Source organism: Macaca nemestrina, chromosome 20, assembly GCF_043159975.1.
Source record: "Macaca nemestrina isolate mMacNem1 chromosome 20, mMacNem.hap1, whole genome shotgun sequence".
NCBI lineage: Eukaryota > Metazoa > Chordata > Mammalia > Primates > Cercopithecidae > Macaca > Macaca nemestrina.
In genome coordinates this window covers 63,446,500-63,471,970 of record NC_092144.1, presented here as the reverse complement: position 1 = coordinate 63,471,970, position 25,471 = coordinate 63,446,500, and the positions used below count along the sequence as shown (strand labels likewise).

The window sequence follows — 25,471 nt, the reverse complement described above, 5'->3', positions numbered from 1 at the left end:
TTTCCATGAACTTCTTCAAGATCCCTTGTACTAGAAAACTGTATTCAAGAGGACATTTAAAAAATGTAGATATTCGAGTGCCACTTATTTCTGGAATGCAAGGATGGTTCAACATATTCAAGCAAATCAATGTGATATACCACTTGAACAGAATGAAAGATGAAAACCACATCATCTTAATAGATGGAAAAAAGTATTTCACAAAATTCAAAATCCAGTCATCATAGAAATCCTAAACAAAATAGATAGAAAAGGAAATTTGCCTCAACAATAGAAAGACCATCCATGAAATGACAAATGAATAAATAACCAAGCAGGGAAAATGGAATGCTCTTCCTGTAGGACCTCACATGATGCTAGAATGCGCTCACCCCTTCTATTCAATCAATACTGGCTGTCCTAGACAGAGCAATTAAATAGCAGAGGAAATAAAACTCATCCAAGTCAGAAAGAAAGAAGTAAAATTATATTTGTTTGTAGATGACATGATCTTCTGTGTAGAAAATCAGAGTCAACCAAAATACTACTGGAACTAAGTAACATATTCAGTGGATTTGCACAATACCGTATTAGCACCAAAAAATTAGTTGAATTTCCACAGTCTAACAATAAACAATTTTAAAAGGAAATTTTAAAACACTTCCATTTGCTGGAGAACTTAAATTAAGAAATACTTAGAAATAAACGGCCGGGCGCGGTGGCTCAAGCCTGTAATCCCAGCACTTTGGGAGGCCGAGACGGGTGGATCATGAGGTCAGGAGATCACGACCATCCTGGCTAACATGGTGAAACCCCGACTCTACTAAAAAAAAAAATACAAAAAACTAGCCGGGCAAGGTGGCCGGCGCCTATAGTCCTAGCTACTCGGGAGGCTGAGGCAGGACAACGGCATGAACCCAGGAGGTGGAGCTTGCAGTGAGCTGAGATCCGGCCACTGCACTCCAGCCCAGGTGACAGAGCAAGACTCAATCTCAAAAAAAAAAAAAAAAAAAAAAGAAACAAACATAAAAAGGTCAGAAATTTGTACCTTGACATCTACAAACATTGATTGAAATGATTAAAAACATAGAGCTACAATCCATATTGATGGTTTGGAAAAATTAATATTGTTAAATGATTATATAACCCAATGTGATTTAGATTCAACACAATACCCATAAAAATCCCTATCAGTTTTTGTTAAAGAAATGAAAAACACGCAGGGAAAATGGCTCACATCTGTTGGCCAGGCTGATCTCAAACTCCTGACCTCAAGTGATGTACCCACCTTGGCCTCCCAAAGCGCTCGGATTACAGGTGTGAGCCACTGTGCCTGGCCCAATCCTCTTAACATAAACACTTCAATGTCAATTAATGCTTGACCTCAACGTTAAGTCAACTCAAACTCAAGTCAACGCTGAATTGACTCTAATGTCAATTAATGCTTGATTGTTTGCTCTATTCATTGCATTTGGAACAACTACCTCCAAAATGAATTTTCTGATATTCTGCAAGAAGTGAACTCAGACTGAAGACCTTGGCACCGTGATGACATTTGTAAGATTTCTGTCCAGTATGCATTCTCTGATGTCTAATGAGGTGTGAAGTAAAGGCTTTGCCACAATCATCACACTTCTGAGGTTTCTCTCCTGTATGAATTATCCTATGTTTTGCATAGGATGAAGCTTGACTGAAGACGTTGCCACAATCATGACATTTGTAAGGTTTCTCTCCAGCATGAGTTCACCGATGAACTGCAAGGTATGAACAACATCTGAAAAATCTGCCAAATTTATTAAACTAGTATGATCTCTCTTCATTATGGATTCTCCAATGATTCACAATGGTTGTAGCATTACTGAAGACTTTGTGACAATCATTACATCAGTAAAGTTTACCTACACCACGAAGTGCCTGATGGTAAACAAGTGTTGACTGCCCACTAAAGACTCTGTCACACTCATTACACTTGTAAGGCTTCTCTCCAGTGTGAATTCTAGGATGCTGTGCCAGGTGCGAATCACGCCTGAAAGCCTTGCCACAAACTCTTACATATTTATGGTTTTTCTCCAGTAGGAATTCTCCTACGTCTTTCGAGGTTTGATGTGCGACTGAAAACTTTGTGACATTCTTCACATTTGTAAGCTTTCTCTACAGTATGAATTCTCCTGTCTTTCAAGGCTTGATTTGCGACTGTAAACTTTGTTACATGCTTCACATTTCTAAGTCTTCTCTCCAGTGTGAATTCTATGATGACCTGCAAGGTGTGCTTGTTGATTAAAAACCTCACCACATTCATTACACTTGTAAGGTTTTTCTCCAGTATGAAGTCTACGATGGCATGTAAGGTATGATTTCTGACTAAAGTTCTTGCCACACTCATTACATTTGTAAGGTTTCTCTCCAGTATGAAGTCTACGATGGCAAGTAAGGTTTGACTTCTGACTAAAGGTCTTGTCACATTCATTACACTTGTAAGGTTTCTCTCCAGTATGAAGTCTACGATGGCATATAAGGGATGACTTCTGACTAAAGGTCTTGTCACATTCATTACACTTGTAAGGTTTCTCTCCAGTATGAAGTCTATGATGGCATGTAAAATATGACTTCCGACTAAAAGTCTTGCCACACTCATTACACTTGTATGGTTTCTCTCCAGTATGAATTCTCCTATGTCCTTCAAGGTTTGATTTCACACGGAAAGCTTTGTCACATTCTTCACATTTGTAAGGTTTCTCTCCAGTATGAAGTCTACGATGGCATGTAAGGGATGACGTCCGGCTGAAGGTCTTGCCACATTCATTACACTTGTAAGGATTCTCTTCAGTATGAATTTTCTGTTGGATTTCAAGGTTTGATTTGAAACTGTAAGCTTTGTCACATTCTTCACATTTGTAAGGTTTCTCTCCAGTATGAAGTCTACGATGGTGTCTAAGGGTTAACTGCTGATTGAAGGTCTTGCCGCACTCATTACACTTGTAAGGTTTCTCTGCAGAATGAAGCCTACGATGGCATGTGAGGGATGACTTGTGACTAAATGTCTTGCCACACTCATTACACTTGTAGGGTTTCTCTCCAGTATGAAGTCTACGATGGCATGTAAGGTATGACTTCCGACTAAAGGTCTTGCCACACTCATTACACTTGTATGGTTTCTCTCCAGTATGAATTCTCCTATGTCTTTCAAGATTTGATTTGAAACGGAATGCTTTGTCACATTCTTCACATTTGTAAGGTTTCTCTCCAGTATGACGTCTACGATGGCATGTAAGGGATGACATTCGGCTAAAGGTCTTGCCACACTCATTACACTTGTAAGGATTGTCTTCAGTATGAAGTTTCTGATGTATTTCAAGGTTTGATTTGAAACTGTAAGCTCTGTCACATTCTTCACATTTGTAAGGTTTCTCTCCAGTATGAAGTCTACGATGGCATGTAAGAGATGACTTGTGCCTAAAGTTCTTGCCACACTCATTACACTTATAAGGTTTCTCTCCAGTATGAAGTCTATGATGGCATGTAAGGGATGACTTCTGCCTAAATGTCTTGCCACACTCATTACACTTGTATGGTTTCTCTTTAGTATGAAGTCTACGATGGCATGTAAGGATTGACTTCTGCCTAAATGTCTTGCCACACTCATTACACTCATATGGTTTCTCTTCAGTATGAATTCTCCTATGTCTTTCAAGGTTTGATTTGAAATGGAAAGCTTTGTCACATTCTTCACAATTGTAAGGTTTCTCTCCAGTATGAAGTCTACGATGGTATGTAAGGGATGACGTCTGACTGAAGGTCTTGTCACACTCATTACAACTGTAACGTTTCTCACCAGTGTGACATCTACGATGGTCTACAAGGTATTGTTTCTGATTAAAGAGCTTGCCACATATATCACATTTATATTGTTTCTCTCCTAAATGGATTATCTGATGTTTCCTTAAGAGTGATCTATTACTAAAGGCTTTGCCACTCTCATCACATTGGAAAGATTTTTCTCTCATATGTACTTCCTGTTTCTGTGTAAATAATGAAGAATTCTGGAAATTATTCCCATAGTTATTAGATATATGGGTTTTGGGCCTACAACAATTTCTTTGGGTTGTTGAAACTGAGGAAGCATCATTGACAGACCTCTCAAATTGATTATCAATTTTCTCTTCGGTGTGAAATATGTGTAGTTCAGGCAAATGTGAATGAAAGCTTAATCCAAGCTGATCTTTAATAGGCTTGTTTCCAGCATGTCTTTGATCATATCGGTCTGTACTACCTGTCAACTTTTTGATTTTTGTCATGGGTGCTTCATGGACCTTTCTTTCATCTTCTTGCCACTGAAACTCTAAGTCATGAATATCTTTATCAACATCCTGGAAGCAATAATCTCCAATGTGATGACTTTCATGTCTTTGCAATGTCCCTGTGTGGAACACTTCTCTATTGCTTTGCGCTGTTGACAAGAACTCCTTCATCTTGCATTTGGAAGAGATATCTACAAAACACAAACACCAAAAGGTTTCAAATTAAGTACAGATGGCAAATAATGCTGAAATGTGTAAATACGACACAAAAAACAATACTTATTTTAAACTTTCCAAACATGACCCTCAAAGTTTAGGAACAGAAAAGCGTATGATTTTTTAACAAATAAAGGGCAATTACATGTGCTTCAGATTATTTTTACGGAAGCCTATTTCCAATATCATGACAAAACACTGACAGGGCACAAACATGTGTAGCCTAAAGTAAGAAATATTTTTCCATTGTGACCCTAAAGTGTCTAACAGTTTGCAAAACACATCACTGTCACATCAATGAAAAGTATATATTCTTCATATTTACGGCATATTTACTGTATACAAAAAAATGCTAAAGGACCACATGATATACTATATTGGTAAATAATCCACAACAACCTCATATAAGGATAACCAAAATCAATGGCAATTCTATGTTGTCAAACAATCATAGCACTGAGAAGATAAGAAAAGATTACAAAATTTAGCCAGGTATGATGGCCCACGTCTGTAGTCCCAGCTACTTGGGAGGCTGAGGCATAAGAATCGTTTGAACCCAAGAGGTAGAGGTTGCAGTGAGCTGAGATTGCACCACTGTACTTCAGTCTGGGAGACAAAGTGAGACTCTGTCTCAAAAAAAAAGTTAATACAATGTTTTTTTGTAGTCCCGGCTACTCGGGAGGCTGAGGCAGGAGAATGGCGTAAACCCGGGAGATGGAGCTTGCAGTGAGCTGAGATCCGGCCACTGCACTCCAGCCTGGGCGACAGAGCAAGACACCGTCTCAAAAAAAAAAAAAAAAAAAAAATACAATGTTTTTCTGAATAACTGTCATAAAATTACCTAAATCCATGCAGAAAATGCATGTCGTGACATTTGAAATTTTTTTTTTAGTTTTTATATTTTTGAGACAAATGTTTGCTGTGTCACAATGGGCTGGAGTTCAATGCTGCCTGATCTTGGCTCACTGCAACCTCCACCTTTTAGGTTCAAGGCACACACCACCATGCTTGGCTAATTTTTGTATTTTTAGTGGACATAAGGTTTCAACATTTGGCCAGGCTGGCCTCGAACTTTTGACCTCAAGTGATCCACCTGCCTCAGCCTCCCAAAGTCCTGGGATGGCATGCGTGAGCCACAGTGTCCAGTGGCACTTTGTGACATTAACTAGTGGACTGTGTCAGTTATATTGTATACCGATACTGAAAAGCCTTATGTATGGTCATAAAATTTAATTAGTAAAATATTGTAATCCATAAAACCAGCAAGCAAATAATAAGTAGATTTATACAAACTGCAAAATTCTAAACAATTCCCTGTTAAGAAAAATGCCAAACTTCTACTTACAATGAGCACACAATATAAGAACTGAAATACATGTTAAGATCACTACCTTCTGATTTATGAGGTCAAAAAACTACACAGCATTATAAGGAATAACAATTGACTAACGGTCGGGCACGGTGGCTCAGGTCTGTAATGCCAGCACTTTGGGAGGCTGAGGCGGGCAGATCATGAAGTCAGGAGTTCGAGAGTAGCCTGGCTAACATGGTGAAGTCCCAACTCTAAAAATACAAAAAAATTAGCTGGTCGTGGTGGTGGGTGCCTGTAATCTCAGCTACTTGGGAGGCTGAGGCAGGAGAATCATTTGAACACGGGAAGTGGAGGTTGTAGTGAGCCAAGATCGCACCATTGCACTCCAGACTGAGTGACAGGGTGAGACTTCATCTCAAAAAAAAAAAAAAAAAAAGAATGACTAACACTGTCAGAGGGTGCAATTACCATATCACAACTATATTTATGAAACAGCCAGGCAATACAGCAATTCTATATATATATGCATTGTTGGCCTTAATTATCTAGTTCACTATGCACAAAATATAAAACATAGAATGTGTGCTGGGAAAATGTTTAAACTGAGATCAGAGAAAACATTTTATAAATCAAATTGCACAATAAAAACATAAAAAATATGATGCAGGCTCCCTGGTATTAATGTTCTTCTTGGCCAAAAGCCATTTTCAGAGTTCTTATTCTCCAATAAGATTTTCCAGCAGGTGGGGCCTTTGAGAGAATTTGGTCATGGGTGTTGACTACTCATGAATAGGACTTGTGCTTTTATAAGAAGAGATATTAAAGAGCTCGTTTTCTGTTCCTCTTTCCCCCGTGTCAGGACACGGCAGGAAGATGGCTGGACTAAACCATGAAGAAGGCTCTCACCGCCAACCAATTTGGCTGGCACCTTGCTCTTGGATTTTTCACTTTCCAAATTCATGAGAAATAAATTTCTATGTCTGAAGCCTCCTAGTTTAAGCTGTTTCTTTTCCTGTTTGTTTTTGAGACCGAGTCATGCTCTGTCACCCAGCCTGGAGTGTAGTGGCAGGATTCTCCTGCCTCAAGAGATTCTCCCACCTCAGCCCGGAGTCTCACTTTGTCACCTGGACTGGAGTGCAGTGGGGCAATCTTGGCTCACTGCAACCTCCACCTCCCGGGTTCAAGTGATTCTCCTGCCTCAGCCTCTCAAGTACTTGGGATAACAGCCATGCGCCACCATGCCCAGCTAATTTTTGTATTTTTGGTAGCAACGGGGTTTCACCATGTTGGCCAGGCTGGCCTCGAACCCCTAAACTCAGGTGATCTGCCCCTCTCAGCCTCCCAAAGTGCTGGGATTACAGGTTTGAGCCACCGCACCCGGCCAATTTCCTGTATTTAGTAGATTCGAGGTTTGATCATGTTGGCCAGACTGGTCTCAAACTCGTGATTTCCAGTGATCCGCCCACCTTGACACCCCGAACTGCTGGGATTAGAGGCATGAGTCACCTCGGCTGGCCAGTCTAAGCTACTTGTGACAGGACAGTGAAATGACTGAGACAGGAACAGGAGCATCTCATCATCAATATCACCGAAGACTGACAAATCTGATTAAACAAAGGAAGTTTAGAGCCTGTACTATAAATCTTCCAATGCTTGAAGGCATCTATAGCAATAACATGTTTTAAAAACTTTGAGGCTGGCCAAGCATGGTGGTTCACACCTGTAATCCCAGCATTTTGGGAGGCTGACACAGGAGGATCAGGAGGTCAGGAGATTGAGACCATCCTGGCTCACACAGTGAAACCCCATTTCTACAAAAAAGTAAAAAAGAAAAAATTAGCCGGGTGTGGTGTCATGTGCCTGTAGTCCCAGCTACTTGGGAGACTGAAGCAGCAGAATCACTTGAACCCGAGAGGCAGAGGTTGCAGTTGGCCAAGATCGTATCACCACACTCCGGCCTGGGTGACAGACCAAGACTCTGTCTTAAAAAAAAAAAAAAAGAAGAAAGAAATGAAAGAAGTCCAAAGAGCAACTCCAACCCACAAACATATATAAAGTTTTCCAGTAAAGGTAAATAAAAAGACAGAGAGGCCAGGCACGGTGGTTCACACCTGTAATCCCAGCAGTTTAGGAGGCCGAGGTTGGTGGATCACTCGAGGGCGGGGGCTCCAGACCAGCCTGACCAAAAAGGAGAAACCCTGTGTCTATTAAAATACAAAATTATGGCTGGGCGCGGTGGTTCATGCCTGTAATCCCAGCACTTTGGGAGGCCAAGGCGGGTGGATCATGTGGTCAGGAGATCGAGACCATTCTGGTTAACACGGCAAAACCTCGTCTCCACTAAAAATACAAAAAATTAGCCGGGTGTAGTGGCGGGTGCCTGTAGTCCCAGCTACTCGGGAGGCTAAGGCAGGAGAATGGCGTGGAGCCGAGATCGCGCCACTGCGATCCAGCCTGGTCGACAGAGCAAGACTCCGTCTCAAAAAAAAAAACAAAATTAGCCAGGCATGGTGGCACACGCCTGTAATGCCAGCTACATGGGATACTAAGGCAGGAGAATCACCTGAACCCAGGAGTTGGAGGTTGGAGTGACCCGAGATTGTGCCATTACACCCCAGCCTGGGCGATAAGAACAAAACTTCATCTCATCAACAAATAAATAAATGAATAGGAAAATAAAAGGACAGATACACAAACTGGTGTAAGTATACCTTTTCTTCATAATTCAACTTTTTTTCTGTTGTTTAGAAGAAAAAAGCATGAAAAAACACGGTACATATATGTTAATGAAAATGCAACATACACAGAAATAATTCTGACATAAACACAGGTCTAGTAGAGAAAAAGTAGTTTTTGCAGGTTATGGATTTTTTTTTTCTTCTTTGAGACAGAGGCTCGTGCTGTCATCCAGGCTGGAGTGCAGTGGCGCAATCTCGGCTCACTGCAACCTCTACCTCCCGGGTTCAAGTTACTCTCCTGGGTTAGACTCTTGAGTAGCAGGATTATAGGCGCCCACCACAGCGTCCAGCCAATTTTTGTATTTTAGTAGAGACGGAGTTTCGCCATGTTAGCCAGGCTGGTTTTTTTTTTTTTTTTTTTTTTTTTTTTTTTTTGAGACGGAGTCTTGCTCTGTCACCCAGGCTGGAGTGCAGTGGCCGGATCTCAGCTCACTGCAAGCTCCGCCTCCCGGGTTTACGCCATTCTCCTGCCTCAGCCTCCCGAGTAGCTGGGACTACAGGCGCCCGCCACCTCGCCCGGCTATTTTTTTGTATTTTTTAGTAGAGACGGGGTTTCACCGTGTTAGCCGGGATCGTCTCTCGATCTCCTGACCTCGTGATCCGCCCGTCTCGGCCTCCCAAAGTGCTGGGATTACAGGCTTGAGCCACCGCGCCCGGCCTTTTTTTTTTTTTTTTGAGACAGAGTCTCGCTCTGTCGCCCAGGCTGGAGTGCAGTGGCCGGATCTCAGCTCACTGCAAGCTCCGCCTCCCGGGTTTACGCCATTCTCCTGCCTCAGCCTCCCGAGTAGCTGGGACTACAGGCGCCCGCCACCTCGTCCGGCTAGTTTTTTGTATTTTTTAGTAGAGACGGAGTTTCACCGTGTTAGCCAGGATGGTCTCGATCTCCTGACCTTGTGATCCGCCCGTCTCGGCCTCCCAAAGTGCTGGGATTATAGGGGTGAGCCACTGGGGCACAAGGATCGTTTGAGCCCGAGAGGCGGAGCTCACTGTGGTGAGCCAAGACCGTACCGCTGAACTGTAGCCTTGGTGACAGAGTGAGACTCCATCATAAATAAACAAACAAAAAGGAAATAAGAAGGGAGTCAAAGCAAGTCTACACAAAAAAGCAATTAAATACAAAAAGTAGGAAATGAGAAATGAAGAACCAAAAAAACCTACAAGAAATACAGATAATATGTAACAAAATCACAAAGGTAAGGTCTTGTCCATCAGTAACACTTCAGCTGGAAGTATTTAACTCTGCACTCAGAAGGCAAAGACTGGCTCAATGAACAGGAACCAACTATGTGTTGTCTACAAGAAACTCATAGACTCATATTAGCCTTAAGGACACACATATGCAAATATTTTATTTTATTTTATTTATTTTTTTGAGACGGAGTCTCACTTGTCGCCAGGCTGCAGTGCACTGGCGATCTTGGCTCACTGCAAACTGATTCCTAGGTTCATGCAATTCTCCTGCCTCAGTCTCCTAAGTAGCTGGCTTTACAGGCCAGTGCCACCACACACGGCTAATTTTTGTATTTTTAGTAGAGACCAGGTTTTACCGTGTTGGCCAAGCTGGTCTTGATCTCCTGACCTCGTGATCCGCCCACCTCGGCCTCCCAAAATGCTGAGATTACAGGCATGAGCCACCACATCCGGCTGCACGTATGCAAAAATCTTAAAAATAAAATCCCATAATTAGGTATGGGGTTTGGCGCCTGTAATCCCAGCGACTCGGGAGACTGAGGAGGATTTCTTGAGCTCAGGAGATCAAGACGGATTTCAACAACACAGGAAGACCCCGTCTGGAAAAAAAACAACTAAAAATTTGCCCAACATGGTGGCATACACCTGTACCAGCTACTGGTGGAGGCTGAGGTGGGACAATCACCTGAGCCCAGGAATTCAAGACTGCAGTGAGCTATGATCCCACCACTTCACTCCACCCTAGGGGGACAGAGCAAGACTTTGTATCTAAAAAAAAGACAAAATACAAAGATACGCAAGGGGACATCCCCACTTCTGGAAGGAAATTATCCTCACCCAGGGAGACCAGGTTCCTATAATTCTCCACCATCACGTCCCTGTACAGAGTCCTCTGAGCAGGGTCCAGGCATTTCCACTCCTCTTGAGAGAATTCTATGGCCACGTCCCTGAATGTCAATAGACCCTGAAAGGAAAACAAATTTTAACCAAATGGTTATGGGCGGAATTCTTATCTTTACAGAAAATGAGAAGAAAGAAAGGTGAAAGCATGGATTTAAATGCAGTGAATATTCTAACAAATCTGCGTAAGGGATTTCTCACCACACTTTGTCCTCCCAGTTGTGTTTTACTAAACTTTTATTTTTTTTTTGAGGTGGAGTCTCGGTCTGTCACTCAGGCTGGAGTGCAATGGTGCAGTCTCCTCTCACTGCAACCTCCACCTCCCAGGATCAAACGATTCTCCTGCCTTAGCCTCCTGAGTAGCTGAAATTACAGGCACACGCCACCAGGACCAGTTAACTTTTGTATTTTTAGCAGAAATGGGGTTTCACCACATTGGCCAGGTTGGTCTCAAATCCCTGACCTCGTGATCCACCTGACTCCGCCTCTCAAAGTGCTGGAATTACAGGCGTGATCCACCGTGCCCGGCCAAGAAACTTTTATTGACACACCAAGTGACATTCAGTATCTAGATGAGACAGAGTATGGGTGATGTCTTCAGAGATGACAACATTCACAATGAAAGATCAGAAACTAGTATCTGGCTGGGCACAGTGGCACATGCCTGTTATCCCAGCTCCCTGGGAGGCTGACACAGCAGAATTGCTTGATCCTGGGAGGTAGATGTTGCAATGATCCAAAATCACACCACTGCACTCCAGCTTGTGGAACAGAGACGCCATCTCAAAAAAAAAAAAAAAATCAGCCAGGCATGGTGGCAGGCACCTGTAGTTCCAGCTACTGGGGAGCCTGAGGTAGGAAGGTGGTTTGAGCCTGAGGGTGGAAGTTGCAGTGAGCTAAGATCATGCCACTGTGCTCCAGCCTGGGCAACACAGTGAGACCCAGTCTCAAAATAAAATACATGAAAACTAGATTACTCAAAGTATGAAAATTCATTTTATATATGTATATAATATATATAATATATATGTATATATAACAAATATATAAATAATATATTTGTTAGATATAATGTATATTATATATACGTAACAAATATATATAAATATTTGTCATATATAACAAATATATAAATATCCATTATATATAATATGTTATATATGTATAATATAGGTTATATATATATAAAACAAAATAATGAAGCCTACACAGACTTACAAAAAACTAGATGTTAATACTAAGGGTTGTCATTTTCCCCAGATTTTCAAACTGTAAAAGTTGTTCAAAATATATACATTTGCGTGTGTATATGTATATGTGTACGTGTGTGTGTGTTTATATATATAAAGGCTTTAAAAATATAAAAAGTAGCAAGTTTTGTTTAACTGAAGAGGAATCTCATCTTGCTGGAAAAGGACACTTCGGCAATTGGGGGCGGCGGGGGGGGGAATCTTGTGGGATCTAAGAAAACAGGAAATGCCCCATCCTAGAGGAAGCAATCACCTTTCACCTGCCTGACCTGGAGGAATGTTCAGATATCTGTAGGAATGCAGGCATGTGCAGAGGCAGCCACTATGGCACTCTTTATACAGGGAAAAATCTCAAAGGACCCACATGTTTTCGTTCAGCCAGTTTCCAATGCAGATGGCAAAGAGCAAGCTAGCCATGTTTACTAACAGGACAACATGTGAATTCACAACCAGCAGAATCAAATATCAAAGTACAATATTTACTAAAACACAAAGAAGAAAACAACAGACTCTGGGGTCTACTTGAGGGTGGAGGGTGGAGAGGAAGGAGGCGGCAGAAAAAATAACTATTGGGGGCCAGATGCGGCGGCTCATGCCTGTAATCCCACCACTTTGCGAGGCCGAGGCAGGTGGATCACCTGTCAGGAGTTCAAGATCAGCCTGGCCCAACATGGTGAAACCTGTCTCTACTAAAAATACAAAAATTAGCAAGGCATGGTAGAAGGCCTCTGTAATCTCAGCTACTGGGGAAGCTGAGGCAGATGAATTGCTTGAACCTGGGAGGCAGAGGTTGCAGCGAGTTGAGATCATGCCATTATACTCCAGCCTGGGCAACAAGAGCAAAACTCAGTCTCAAAAAAATAAATTAATTAAAAATAACTTTTGGGTATGGGGCTTAACACCAGAGTGAAGAAATAATCTGTACAACAAACCCCGATGACACTAGTTTACCTGTGTAACAAACCTTCACATGTAGCCCCAAATCGAAAGTGAAAACAGAAATATAAAAACTTTTTTTCTTTTTTTTTTTGAGACGGAGTCTTGCTCTGTGCCCAGGCTGGAGTGCAGTAGCACAATCTCTGCAATGTCCTACTGCAATGTCTACTGCAACGTGCACCTCCCAGGTTCAAGCGATTCTCCTGCCTCAGCTTCCTGAGTAGCTTGGATTATAGGCACGTGCCGCCATGCCCAGCTAATTTTTGTAAAAAACTTTTTTTAAAAAATTTATTGTAGAATTTTTTCTAAAGTCTCATAATGATGCAGAAATACACGTGTACAAGACTTGCTCTGATGCCTGGCACAAAACTGACAGTAGTGGCTCCCCAGTGAGGCTGGAAGGAGGGTGGAGGACGTGACTGGGAACAGAGATGCCTTATGGCCAAGGGTCTAAGCTGCAGCTTTGCTTGGAGTTTTACCACAAAAAAAATATACTCATCATGTGATGTTTAAATAGAAAAAATATATATTTAATAATAATTGTTGGGGCTGGGCACGGTGGCTTGCACCTGTAATCCCAGCACTCCAGGAGGCTGAGGTGGGCAGATCACCTGAGGTCAGCAGTTTGAGACCAGCCTGGCCAACATAGTGATACCCATCACTAATAAAAATATAACAAAATTAGCTGGGCATGGTGACGTGTGCTTATAATCCCAGCTACTCGGGAGGTTGAGGCAGGAGAACTGCTCGAACCTCGAAGGTGGAGGTGGCCGTGAGCCAAAATCATGTCACTGCACTTCAGCCTGGGCGACAGAGCAAGACGACGTATATTTGAAATATAATAACATTATCATAATATAATAATAATGATAATAAAAATTGTAACCATTTTTACTGAAAACACCTGTTTCACAAGCCTCTCCATAGTAACACCACAGTCTCCATGAGCTTAATGTGCTAAGAATGGTTTAATGAATCTCCTATTATTTAGGTTGACTTCATATTCTTAAAATAATGATGGAATAAAACACCTTGTATCATTCGTGTCTGTGTACAAACTTTTCATTCTAATTAGTAAGATTTTTGGAGTCAGAAACACAGTAACTCACTCAATTACCTAAAAGTGTAGTAAAAAATCAGGCAGAAAACATTTCTCCGTATTGATCTCCTTTTCTAGAATTTACCATGTATGTTGTGCACATGAATACGTGACTTCCAGTGGCAGCTGCTCTAATCCTGGTCCACAGAGACCTGACAGTGCATCCAGATGTGGCCCCTGAACAATCCCTGCTGCCCAACAGCACTGACACCACGGGACCCTCACCCCGTCTCCATCCATGTCTGGTGTGAGCCCTTCCCAGGCCCATGCCCAGTGCCGCCTCTTCCCAAGTTCATGTCACTGGGTCACAGGAGACGGAATCTAAGCGAGATGAGAGAGACTGAGGGAAGGCATGGGTGAGGGTGAGCAAACCTGTCAGGCAGGACGCTTCAGACTCAGAGAAGATTCCCAACTCCAAGGCCCAGCGTTTCTGAAAGGAAGGAGACAGAACAATCCACCGAGAATATCATCTCACCTGAGGAAGAGCCATCCCTGACTCCTCTGCTTTCCTCTTCCTCTTCCGGGTTTCTTCCTCACGTACCAAGAGTCTTTAGAAGTCAATCCTGAATGTTAGAAACATGTTGTTTATTGCTCAGAATCAAGAAACCCCCTCCCTGTAACGCAATGAAACATACAAAGGAGACCTCACCCTGGGAAATATGGTCCCCTGTGCTGCCCACCGCACCAGGGATGATAAACTCCTACAGGAAAACTCCCGCTTCTCTCCTGAAGGAGCCCACACATATGCTGCAGCAGTGGGGAGCTGGGCTGGAATGAGCTCTGCTGCCTGACCCAGCCCTGGGTCCCCAGACCCAGCCGTGACCAAACCCCATGCAGATGCTAGGTGTGGTGACTCATGCCTGTCATCCCAGTACTCTGGGAGGCTGAGGCAGATAGATCTTTTGAACTCAGGAGTTTGAGACCAGCCTGGGTAACATGGTGAAACCCCATCGCTACCAAAAATACAAAAACTTAGCCAGGCATGGTTGTGCACATGTGTGTCGGTGGTCCCAGCTACTTAGGAGGCAGAGGTGTGAGGATCACTTGGGCTCAGGAGTTCAAGACCAGCCTGGCCAACACAGTGATACCCTGTCTCTACTAAAAATAAAAACTGAGCCAGGCACGGTGGCTCATGTCTGTAATACTAGCACTCTGGAAGGTCAAGGAGGGTGGATTACTTGAGGTCAGAAGTTTGAGACCAGGCCGGGCGCGGTGGCTCAAGCCTGTAATCCCAGCATTTTGGGAGGCCGTGATGGGCGGATCACAAGGTCAGGAGATCGAGACCATCCTGGTAACATGTTGAAACCCCGTCTCTACTAAAAAAAAATACAAAAAACTAGCCAGGCGAGGTGGCGGGCGCCTGTAGTCACAGCTACTCGGGAGGCTGAGGCAGAAGAATGGCGTAAGCCTGGGAGGCGGAGCTTGCAGTGAGCTGAGATCCGGCCACTGCACTCCAGCCTGGGCAACAGAGCGAGACTCTGTCTCAAAAAAAAGAAGTTTGAGACCAGTCTGGCCAACATGGTGAAACCCCATCTCTACTAAAACTAAAAAAAGTAATTGGGCTTGGTGGGTGTCTGTAATCCCAGCTACTCAGGAGGCAGAGGCAGGAGAATCGCTTGAACCCAGGAGTTGGCAGTTGCACTGAGCCGAGATCATGCCACTGCACTTCAGTCTAGGGTGACAATGCGAGACTCAAAAACAAAATAAAATAAAAATATAATAATTAGCCGGGTGTGGTGGCACACTCCTGTAATCTTAGCTACTTGGGATGCTGAGGCACAAAAATCACTTGAACCCAGGAAACAGAGGTTGCAGTGAGCCTAGATCATCAGACTGCACTCACAGCCTAGATAACAGAGACTCTGTCTCAAAAAAAAAAAAAAAAAAAAACACGTTTCTCATGTGATAGATGAGTGAGGTGTGCCTGAATTCTTACATGGGGCCTGGAAGGGCGAATGGGAAGGGTTGGTCTTTATCACCCCTATCTTTGAAAATTAGAGAAGCATCTTTCACATGCCTGGGCCAAAGAAACTTCTTTACAAGGTTCTGATGCCACTGATTCCCAACATTTAATTTTGCCTTACAAGAAAAGCACAGTAACGTTTATAAAATGCAGAAGTGCGAATACACAGCTATTGACCTTGAAAACAGGGAAAGAGGGTCATCTGTGGAACTAAGACATAAGCAAATTTTTTCAACCAAGAATACATGGGTGGCCAGGTTCCATGTGAGCCGAGATCACACCATTGCACTCCACCCTGTGCAAGAAGAAGGAAACTCCAGCTGAAAAAAAAAGAAAAAGAAAAGAAAAGAAAAAAGAATACATGGGTGCTTTTACAATAGCGTTCCATGTTGGGGAAAAGCTGAGTGTTGGAGAAAAGCTGAGGCAGGGCTTGCTAGTCTGACATAATATAAAAAGAGTCTTGGAACATGAAGGAGTCCAGGGTCTAAAACCCCCTGTGGCCTTTGGAACTCCAAGCTCTGTGCCAAAGGGTGGAAGGCTGCCCTCCGCATTACAATCTAAGCCCAAGGCAGAAAACCCTGAAGGGGGCCGGCCCCTCCACACCTGTGGGTATTTCTCATCTGGTGGGATGAGAGACTGAGAAAATAAATAAGACACAGAGACAAAGTAAAAAGAAAGAACAGGGGGCCCAGGGGACCGGCACTCAGCGTTCAGAGGAGCTGCGCCAGCACTGGTCTCTGAGTTCCCTCAGTATTTACTCATCACTATCTCTACTATCTCAGGGAGGGGGATGTGGCAGGACTACAGGGTAATGGTGGGGAGAGGGTCAGCAGGAAAACGTGAACAAAGGTCTATGTGTCATAAATAAATTTAAGGAAAGTGCTGTGCCTTGATGTGCACGTGGGCTAGATTTGTGTTCGACTTTACACAAACATCTCCATGCAGTAAAGAGCAGTATTGCCGCCAGCATGTCTCACCTCCAGCCATAAGGTGGTTTTCTCCCATCTCAGAAAATGGAATGTACCATTGGGTTTTACACTGAGACATTCCATTCCAGGACGACCAGGAGATAGATGCCTTCCTCTTATCTCAACTGCAAAGAGACCTCCCTCTTTCACTAATCCTCCTCAGCAAAGAACCTTTATGGGTGTCGGGCTGGGGGACGGTCAGGTCTTTCCCTTCCCATGAGGCCATATCTCAGGCTGTCTCAGTGGGGGGAAACCTTGGACAATACCCAGGCTTTCTTGGGCAGAGGTGCCTGCAGCCTTCTGCAGTGCATTGCGTCCCTGGGTATTTGAGACTGGAGAATGGCGATTACTTTTACCAAGCATACTACTTGCAAACCCATTTTTAACAAAGCACATCCTGCACAGCCCTAAATCCATTAAACCTTGAGTCAACACAGCACATGTTTCTGTGAGCACAGGGTTGGGGCTACGGTTACAGATTAATGGCATCTCAAGGCAGAAGAATTTTTCTTAGCACAGAAAAAAATGGAGTTTCTTATGTCTTCTTCTTTATACATAGACACAGCCACAGTCTGATCTCTCATTCTTTTCCCCACAAACCCCTCATGGCTTGGATGGAATCCAGGGCTCAGGAAATAAAATGCCTCATGGCCTCTGGAATGTGCCTAGACTTGCTGGTTCCTTGCTTTTAGCACTTCCAGGCTCAGAAAACGGTTGTATCTTAAACTAGAATAACATGTTCCCCATGATCTCAAGTAGCAGAACATGTTCCATATAAATGCTAAACCACACACCTGTAGATCATGTGCTGGATGCACCACTTCCTTTCAACCCCCACAGTCGTACCACCTGCTTCTTTGTTTGACCACGAATAAATAGTGTGGGCTTCCAGAGTTCGGCTCTTTTGTAGCCTCCATACTAGCGTTGGCCCCCTGGACCCACCTTATGCATCCTTAACTTGTCTTTTCTCATTCCTTTGACTCCACCGGACTTCGTAGCCCCTGCGGCCTGGTGTTGGGTCTGGCCACCCCAACAGTTCCATGACAATCCATCCCATCTTTCAACATTAGTCCAGAAGGGACCAGAGGGCCTTGAGGGAAGCATGCACTTAATACCTTATAGCTCCTGGGCTCAAGCGATCCTCCTACCTCAGCTTCCTGAGTAGCTGGGATCACAGGGATGAGCCACCAAGTCAGGCAAGAGCAAAACTCCATCTTTAAAAAAAAAAAAAAAAAAAAGGCCGGGCGCGGTGGCTCAAGCCTGTAATCCCAGCACTTTGGGAGGCCGAGACGGGCGGATCACGAGGTCAGGAGTTCGAGACCATCCTGGCTAACACGGTGAAACCCCGTCTCTACTAAAAAATACAAAAAACTAGCCGGGCGAGGTGGCGGGCGCCTGTAGTCCCGGCTACTCGGGAGGCTGAGGCAGGAGAATGGCGTAAAAACCCGGGAGGCAGAGCTTGCAGTGAGCTGAGATCCGGCCACTGCACTCCAGCCTGGGCGGCAGAGCAAGACTCCGTCTCAAAAAAAAAAAAAAAAAAGACTTTTACTTATAACCAGACCACCCACTCAATTACTCAATTTGTGACCAGGAAATAACCAACCTGATGTATGTTACAACCTCAAGTTTTCACCTGGTGAATAGTTTAAAATTCATGCAAGGTCAAAAGAAAGTCCCCTCTTAAACCAAACCAAGGTCCCTCCCTTTTACCGAGGGCCTATTTCTCTGTATTTTGATGCTTGTCCAGCAGCAGACCTAGACTCACCCATCTGTGGTAACCTACCTGTACAGAGATACTATAGAAATGACTATAAATACGTATGCATGCCACCTTGTTCCCCTGGGACACCAGAAAAAGATGGTGAGTATTGCATATCGTGGCACCCCAGCACACAACAAAAGCCAATTATGCTTACCGAAATGCCGGCAAAACCAGATTGTGAAACAAAAACCTGTCGTCCTGTAAACTGCACCATTCTAAAGCCAGACTTACCGATGTGGACTGCAGGTTACCCCATACATATCTCTACACACCAATGATTCTGAGTCTTCAAATCATTCCATAAGCACGTAGACCAGAAGTTACCACAGTCTCCTCTTTTAGCTAAAAACCTGTTTGCTCGGGTAGCTGAAAACATTGCTAGCAGCTTAAGCATTTCCTCACGTTGTTTGTAGAAGGACTAACATAGGAGACCAGTGGCCTTAAGAAGCAAAAGAGTTAATGTCACAAGATAATTTAACTCTGACTCTTCCCCCGAACCAATGCTGACATGTTCAAGCGCCTCACTCTTAAAAACTTCCATTATCAGGAGATACTGTGCTGTTCGCTAAAGAAAAGCTTTTAAGACTCAGTAGAAGAATGAACTTGTTTAAGACAGCAGTATTATAATAAAACACTAAAGAAAACTTTGTGGCAAGGCAAGGATGACTCCAGATCACCTCATCCAAATCCATTCTCCTGTTTCTCTTCTCTAAACCGCATCTAGTACCAGCTTGAAGCTCCAAATACCTGGCAAGCACCCTCCATTCTCTATTAGATCTGTGGGCCTCGCGACTACGGACAGTTGCCAGGAAAGTGTACAAGGGCTTGTGTACTTGAAACCATTAGACCATGTTTCTTCTTACTCCCACTGCAACAGGGAGAACCTTGAAGGTATCCTGTCTACAATAACATTAAAGAAAAAAACAAAAGAGGTATAGACATAAGAGAAGACATAAAAATAGAAGATTAGAAAGACACAAATTGGCCCCCTGAAAGACTAATTCAGTACTCTAGGCCAGCTACCTGGGCACAAGGTAAGTCATAAAGCTACCGCATCCCAATTTACATTCTAATTGCATCACAAAGTTGCAAGCAGTACGTGAAATCATCACTAATGAAACAGCAAATGCATCGACTTACTGGCCCAGCAAGCCACAAAAATGAGAAATGCCATCTACCAACATAGATTAGCTTTAGACTACCTCCTAGCCCAGGAAGGAGGAGTATGTAGAAAGTTTAATCTAACTAATTGCTGCCTAGAAATCCATGACAATAGGAAAGCTTTTATAGAAATAACTGACAGAATTTAAAAATTAGCCCATGTTTCAGTCCACACTTAGACAAAGTAGACTTCTGAGTCCCTCTTTAGAGGCTGGTTTTCCTCCTTCAGTAGATTCAAAACCTTAATAGAAATGGTTCTAGCCATACTAAGAATTTGTTTAATACTCCCTTGCCTCTTACCTCTCCTTCTTAAGAACATTCAATCAACGATAGAAGCAATTGCAACCAGGCAGACTACAACTCAACTAATAGCTCTATGTGAATATCAGCCTGTGCCTAAAGAAGAAAACCTGCTCTTTCATGAAGAATCCAGTAACAGTGATGCTTTCTATTAAAATCTTATTTATAACAAGCATCTAAGGGAGGAAACTGAGGCAGACAATTAAAAAATAAATATGCATTCATTCACTCCAAGAAAAGTAACGGGCAAGGCAACGGTTAAAAAGAAAAGAAGAACCAGTTCTCCTCTGCCTAGCAAGCTCACTTCAAGGACAGTTATAAGATAATGCTGTTTGCAAAGTCGAAGCCAAAGGAACGAGCTCCAGACAGCCCCCCACCTTCCCAGAACAAGAGTGAAGAAAAAAAAAGGACAAATATATGTATTTAGCTGTTTTTGTTTTTCTTTCAACGCAGCTACAAGGCCACCAGCGATGGAAGGACACAAGTTACGCTATGCTATAGATTACGTGACCTATCAATGTATGATTAACTGCTTTTATTCTGCAGTTTTGAAACCAAAAAACCCCACTCTGTGTTTGTTGAAATGCTCAGCTTTTTAGATGTAAATCCACTGAGCCAGTGCCTACCTTAAATAAACACCCTTCTGTCTCCCCCATATCAGTCCCTCTAGTCCTGAGTTTCCCAGAACACCATCTCTGCGCCTCCTCTGCTCTCTCCATTAAATTCCCTCTTCCCTGTTATACCGCCCTGACCCCACTCTCTGGCAGCCTAGATCCCCAGGTGTCCTCCCTGCTGTGGTTCTCCCTCTGTTCTCCTTGCAACCAGCACCACTGTGCTCTGTCTGCCCTGGCTCCAAATCCCTCCTCCTCTCCCTCACTCTGATGAGCCTCCCTCTTTGCTGCCCTCCTCCCTACCTTGCTGTCCTTCATCTCTCTGTACATCTAGCTTTTCTCTACATTTCTCCAGTTGCTTTTCTCCTCCTGCTTTCCTATCGTTTTCTTTTCACTTTTGCTGTCTCTTGGCAAATCCCTCAGCATCCTCTACTTTGCCATCTGTTGTGGGTCTTTCTCATTTTTCTGTCTCAGGTTTTCTATTGCTCTCTCTGTCTCCTGATCCCTTTGGCCCACACAATCACAGAAGGGTTTGGAGTAAGACTCCTGCATCCCGGTGGAGCACATTTTCCAGGGGCTGGAGCTGGGCAGGCAAGAACACCCCGTGTCACAGGACAGGCCCCGGGCACCTCCTCAACGCGGGCTCAGGAGAAGCGGTGACTGTGGTGGGGAGACCTGTGGAGCAGCAGGGCCCCGCACGAGGACGGGGGTGAAGCGGCGATGGCGCCTTAAGACCAGGGTGGGTTCTACAGGATCCCAGGACAAGGCAGAGGACGCGGCCTTCCCGGGACTGGGGCAGCGGCGCTGCGCTCCAGGGGCCTACGAGGGCGAGAATCCACCTATCGGGTGAGGACTTTAAAAAGCGCGGGGCTGGAGGAGTCAGAAAAAGGTTTAGAGCAGGAAAACTACGCGTTAGAAAGTGTATACATTGCCCTATAGCAGAAAGACCCGGGACGGCACCAGCCTCAGGGCGACCTAAAACCCAAAGGAAGCGACCCCCGGCCTCACACGGGGATGTCTCAATTTGCTCTGGGTGAAGGAGGATGGGCGAGAATTTCCAGGTTTGTGGGGATCCCAAGTCCCAGGTACAGAAGAGCCGGAAACCTGGGAAACGCAGACTTAATACAAGACAGGGCGAAACTCACGCGCCGCGGCGGGAGAGTCACTCCACGAGATCCGTTTCCTGGTCTGCGCGAATCTGCGCGCGCAGGACAGAAGCCAGGCCTGGGCGGGACCCGCGAGGAGGTGGGCGGGGCCTGGGCGAGGTAGGGGCGGGGCGCGAGGCGGAGAGACCTTGCGCTTTAGAACCCGCAGCGGGCGGGGCCGGGGCGGGACCTGTGCGCCTCTCAGCCTTGTTCCCAGCACCTCTGTTTCCGGGTTTTGGAGGCGAGACCAGCCAGGAAGGCTGAGGCATGATTAAAAAGCCCTGGAATTGTCTGGAACGGGGATGCAAACTAGAATGTAAAATTCAAGGCCCGGCCTGGGCGGAAAGTACGATTTCATGCTGACCGCCCACAAAACGGAACAGAAATTCTCTCCCTTTCTATTCTCCATTCACTCGGGAGGGAGAGTCCACCCTGTGCTCAGCTTCAGAGACTTCCCTAGGACCATCGCCTGGGATGCAGGTCGGACTGCTCAGGTCAGCGAGGGAGGACCTGCTGGATAAACACAGCAAAGATGCGGGCGCGGGGGCGGTAGCCTGAGGTCCCAGCTACTCAGGAAGCAGCGGCGGGAGGATTGCTGAGCCTGGGGATCCAGGCCAGCCTGGGCGACAAAGTAACACCCCCTCCCGCAGGGCTCCTTTCGTCTCTCTCTCTCTCTCTTTTTTTCTTCATTTTCTTTTAACATTTTAAAATAAAATTTTGATGGTGTGAGATAGGGATCCAACATTATTCTTTTCCTTGTGGTTATGCAGTTAGTTGTCCCAGCACATTTGTGGAAGAGATCTGTTACTTTATTTATTTACTATTTCTTTTCTTTGGTTTGAGAGAGTATTTCTCTGTCGCCCAGGCTAGAGGGCAGTGGCCCGATAGATCCCATCTGGGCTCACTGCAGCCAATGGACACTCCCCTGCCCACTCGGTGGACACAAAAAAGAAATTTACCTCCAGAATCATTCAGGAAATGTCTAAACCCAAAAGCTGCCATTGTCTGTGGGACTCCTCTAGGGAGGAGGAATAAGGTGTTGGCTACAATTAGGTGTCTGATAATCAAATCTGTGGACCTTAACCTGCACCTAGTGATGTAAAATAACAGATAATGGTAAATAAGAGAGAAATTCTCCAGGATTCTAAGTGTAGTGTGCGATAAGAACATCATTCCCATTGCCCCATCCCAGCAGCCGTTCTGTCAGTTCCCACAGGCTGCTACTTGTCTTCAGACACACAAGATCCTGCAGGGAACGTGATGCATGAGCGAGATTTAAAAGGCAGCTGGTAGTCGGTGGGGGGCTGAGATGGGAGGTTCCCTTGAGCCAGGCACCACCATTATAAAGACCAAGAGGACTCAAGCACAGAGAGATGACATGATTTGTGTAAATTCACACCGTGTTTGGGGTGGAATGGGGACTGATCTTGTCTGGGCTGATTTCAGAGTGCATTAACCACCATGCTCTATTGCCAAAGCTAGTTAGCAGAGTTCTTCCAATAATGAAGATACGTATTTAATTTTTATTTTATACCTTGTCTCTATATTTTACACAGGTACATTTAATTTCTTTTTCTTTTTTTTTTTTTTTTTTTTTTTTTTTTGAGACAGAGTCTTGCTCTGTCACCCAGGCTGGAGTGCAGTGGCCGGATCTCAGCTCACTGCAAGCTCCGCCTCCCGGGTTTATGCCATTCTCCTGCCTCAGCCTCCCAAGTAGCTGGGACTACAGGCGCCCACCACCTCGCCTGGCTAGTTTTTTGTATTTTTTAGTAGAGACGGGGTTTCACTGTTAGCCAGGATGGTCTCGATCTCCTGACCTCGTGATCCGCCCGTCTCGGCCTCCCAAAGTGCTGGGATTACAGGCTTGAGCCACCACGCCCGGCCCATTTAATTTCATAATTTTGTTTTTGACCGGTTTCCACTGATGTGTCAAATATTACCCCAGAGGCTGATACCAGTTATGAATAAATCTTTAAAGACCTTGATTAAATGTAGATACCCTGATTGGAGTATAAAATTACAGGAATCTGCCTCATGACTAAATTAGATTTAAACAATTGACCCCCTATCAGGATAGCTACACAGAGACTCACTTCTTTTTATGCCAGGAAAGAAAGTACAATGGCACCTACCACAGGCATTAATGGACACTCTGATATCATGTCCTACCTGACGTGAAACACTAGAGGATGATCAAATAAAGTAGGGTAGAAATTAAATTATCATGGCCCGGCGCGGTGGCTCACGCCTGTAATCCTAGCACTTTGAGAGGCCTAGGCAGGCAGATCACCTGAGGTCAGGAGTTCAAGGCCGGCCTGGCCAACATGGTGAAACCTCGTCTCTACTAAAAATACAAAAATTAGCTGGGCATGGTTGTGCGCGCCTGTAATCTCAGCTACCTGGAAGGCTGAGAGAGGAGAATTGCTTGAACCTGGGAGGCAGAGGTTGCAGTGAGCGGAAATCGCAAGACTGCTCCCCAGATCTGGGCTACAGAACAAGATTTGGTCTCAGAAAAAAAAAAAAAAAGGAAAGAAAGCAATGGACTTGTGACCATAACTGAATACCAAATAATATAGAAATGTCATAGAAACGTATAGTTTACCAATATTTACATATATATTACTATATAATTATACTGATGTATACTTAATTATATTGATGTATAGTTATATAACTATATAAAATATAGTATTACAAATATAGTTTATCAATATATAGTATACCAATTTCAATTAACAGAAATATCCCAAATGGTAATAATTTTCTAGCTAGACTGACAAATTTTTTTCTCAGTGCAAAAAAGTTTACTGGTCCTATGATGTTGTAGGCAGGTCTCCAACTCCTGGTGCTACTCCTGTGTTTATGTTATGTTACCCAAAGGAATTTGGCTGGTAATTTCCTAATGAATGAAGGTTACTAGTCATTTGATTTTTTTTTTTTTTTTTTGAGACCGAGTTTCGCCCTGTTGACCAGGCTGCAGTGCAGTGGTGCGATCTCGGCTCACTGCATCCTCCGCCTCTCTGGTTCAAGCGATCCTCCTACCTCAGTCTCCTGAGTAGCTGGGATTATAGGCACCCGCCACCATGCCTAGCCTCATTCAGTTTTGAAAGAGAAAACTGTGTGTAATCCCAGCATTTTGAAAGGCCAAGGTGGGTGGATGACTTGTGGTCAGGAGTTCAAGACCAACCTGGCTAACATGGTGAAACCCCATCTCTACTAAAAATACAAAAATCAGCCAGCGTGGTGGTCCGTGCCTGTAATCCCAGCTACTTGGAAGGCTGAGGCAGGAGAACCACTTTAACCCTAGAAGTGGAGGTTGCAGTGAGCAGAGATTGCACCACTGCACTCCAGACTGGTCGACAGAGCAAGACTCAGTTTCAAAAAAGAAAAGAAAAGAAAAGAAAGTTATCCTGGATTATCTGGGTGGGTCCTAAGTGTCCTTGAAGCAGAAGTGTATGTCAGAGAGATGCAACAGCGGAGGAAGTTAGGACCCAGGAGCACGAGGGTGATTTCACGTGCTGGATTTTGAATATATGGGAACCAGGAGAAAATTATGAATTCTGACAACATTCTGAATGAGCTCAGAAGGAAATTCTGCCCCCACAGCCTCAAGACTCGATCCCATGGCTTTGACCTTGATTT

The 25,471-nt window shown here is 44.3% G+C and overlaps 1 protein-coding gene and 1 pseudogene across 1 annotated transcript; both read right to left on the bottom strand.

Moving 5' to 3' along the window:
* Positions 1–444: 444 nt before the first annotated feature.
* LOC112429410 (putative zinc finger protein 137) lies at positions 445–2,121 on the bottom strand (annotated as a pseudogene).
* LOC112422922 (zinc finger protein 761) lies at positions 2,119–21,914 on the bottom strand. The gene is made up of 5 exons (XM_071087736.1): positions 21,830–21,914; positions 17,966–18,064; positions 14,395–14,482; positions 10,572–10,698; positions 2,119–4,468 (listed from the first exon to the last, which is right to left on the bottom strand). The coding sequence occupies exons 3-5, from the start codon at positions 14,407–14,409 to the stop codon at positions 2,202–2,204; spliced, it is 2,409 nt and encodes an 802-aa protein (XP_070943837.1). The 5' UTR covers positions 14,410–14,482; positions 17,966–18,064; positions 21,830–21,914; the 3' UTR covers positions 2,119–2,201.
* Positions 21,915–25,471: the final 3,557 nt, after the last annotated feature.

Coding starts and splice junctions, on each gene's coding strand:
- LOC112422922 (XM_071087736.1), bottom strand. Junction 4,469..10,571: donor TAGGAACCTGGTCTCCCTGG/GTGAGGATAATT, acceptor TGTGTTTTGTAG/ATATCTCTTCCAAATGCAAG.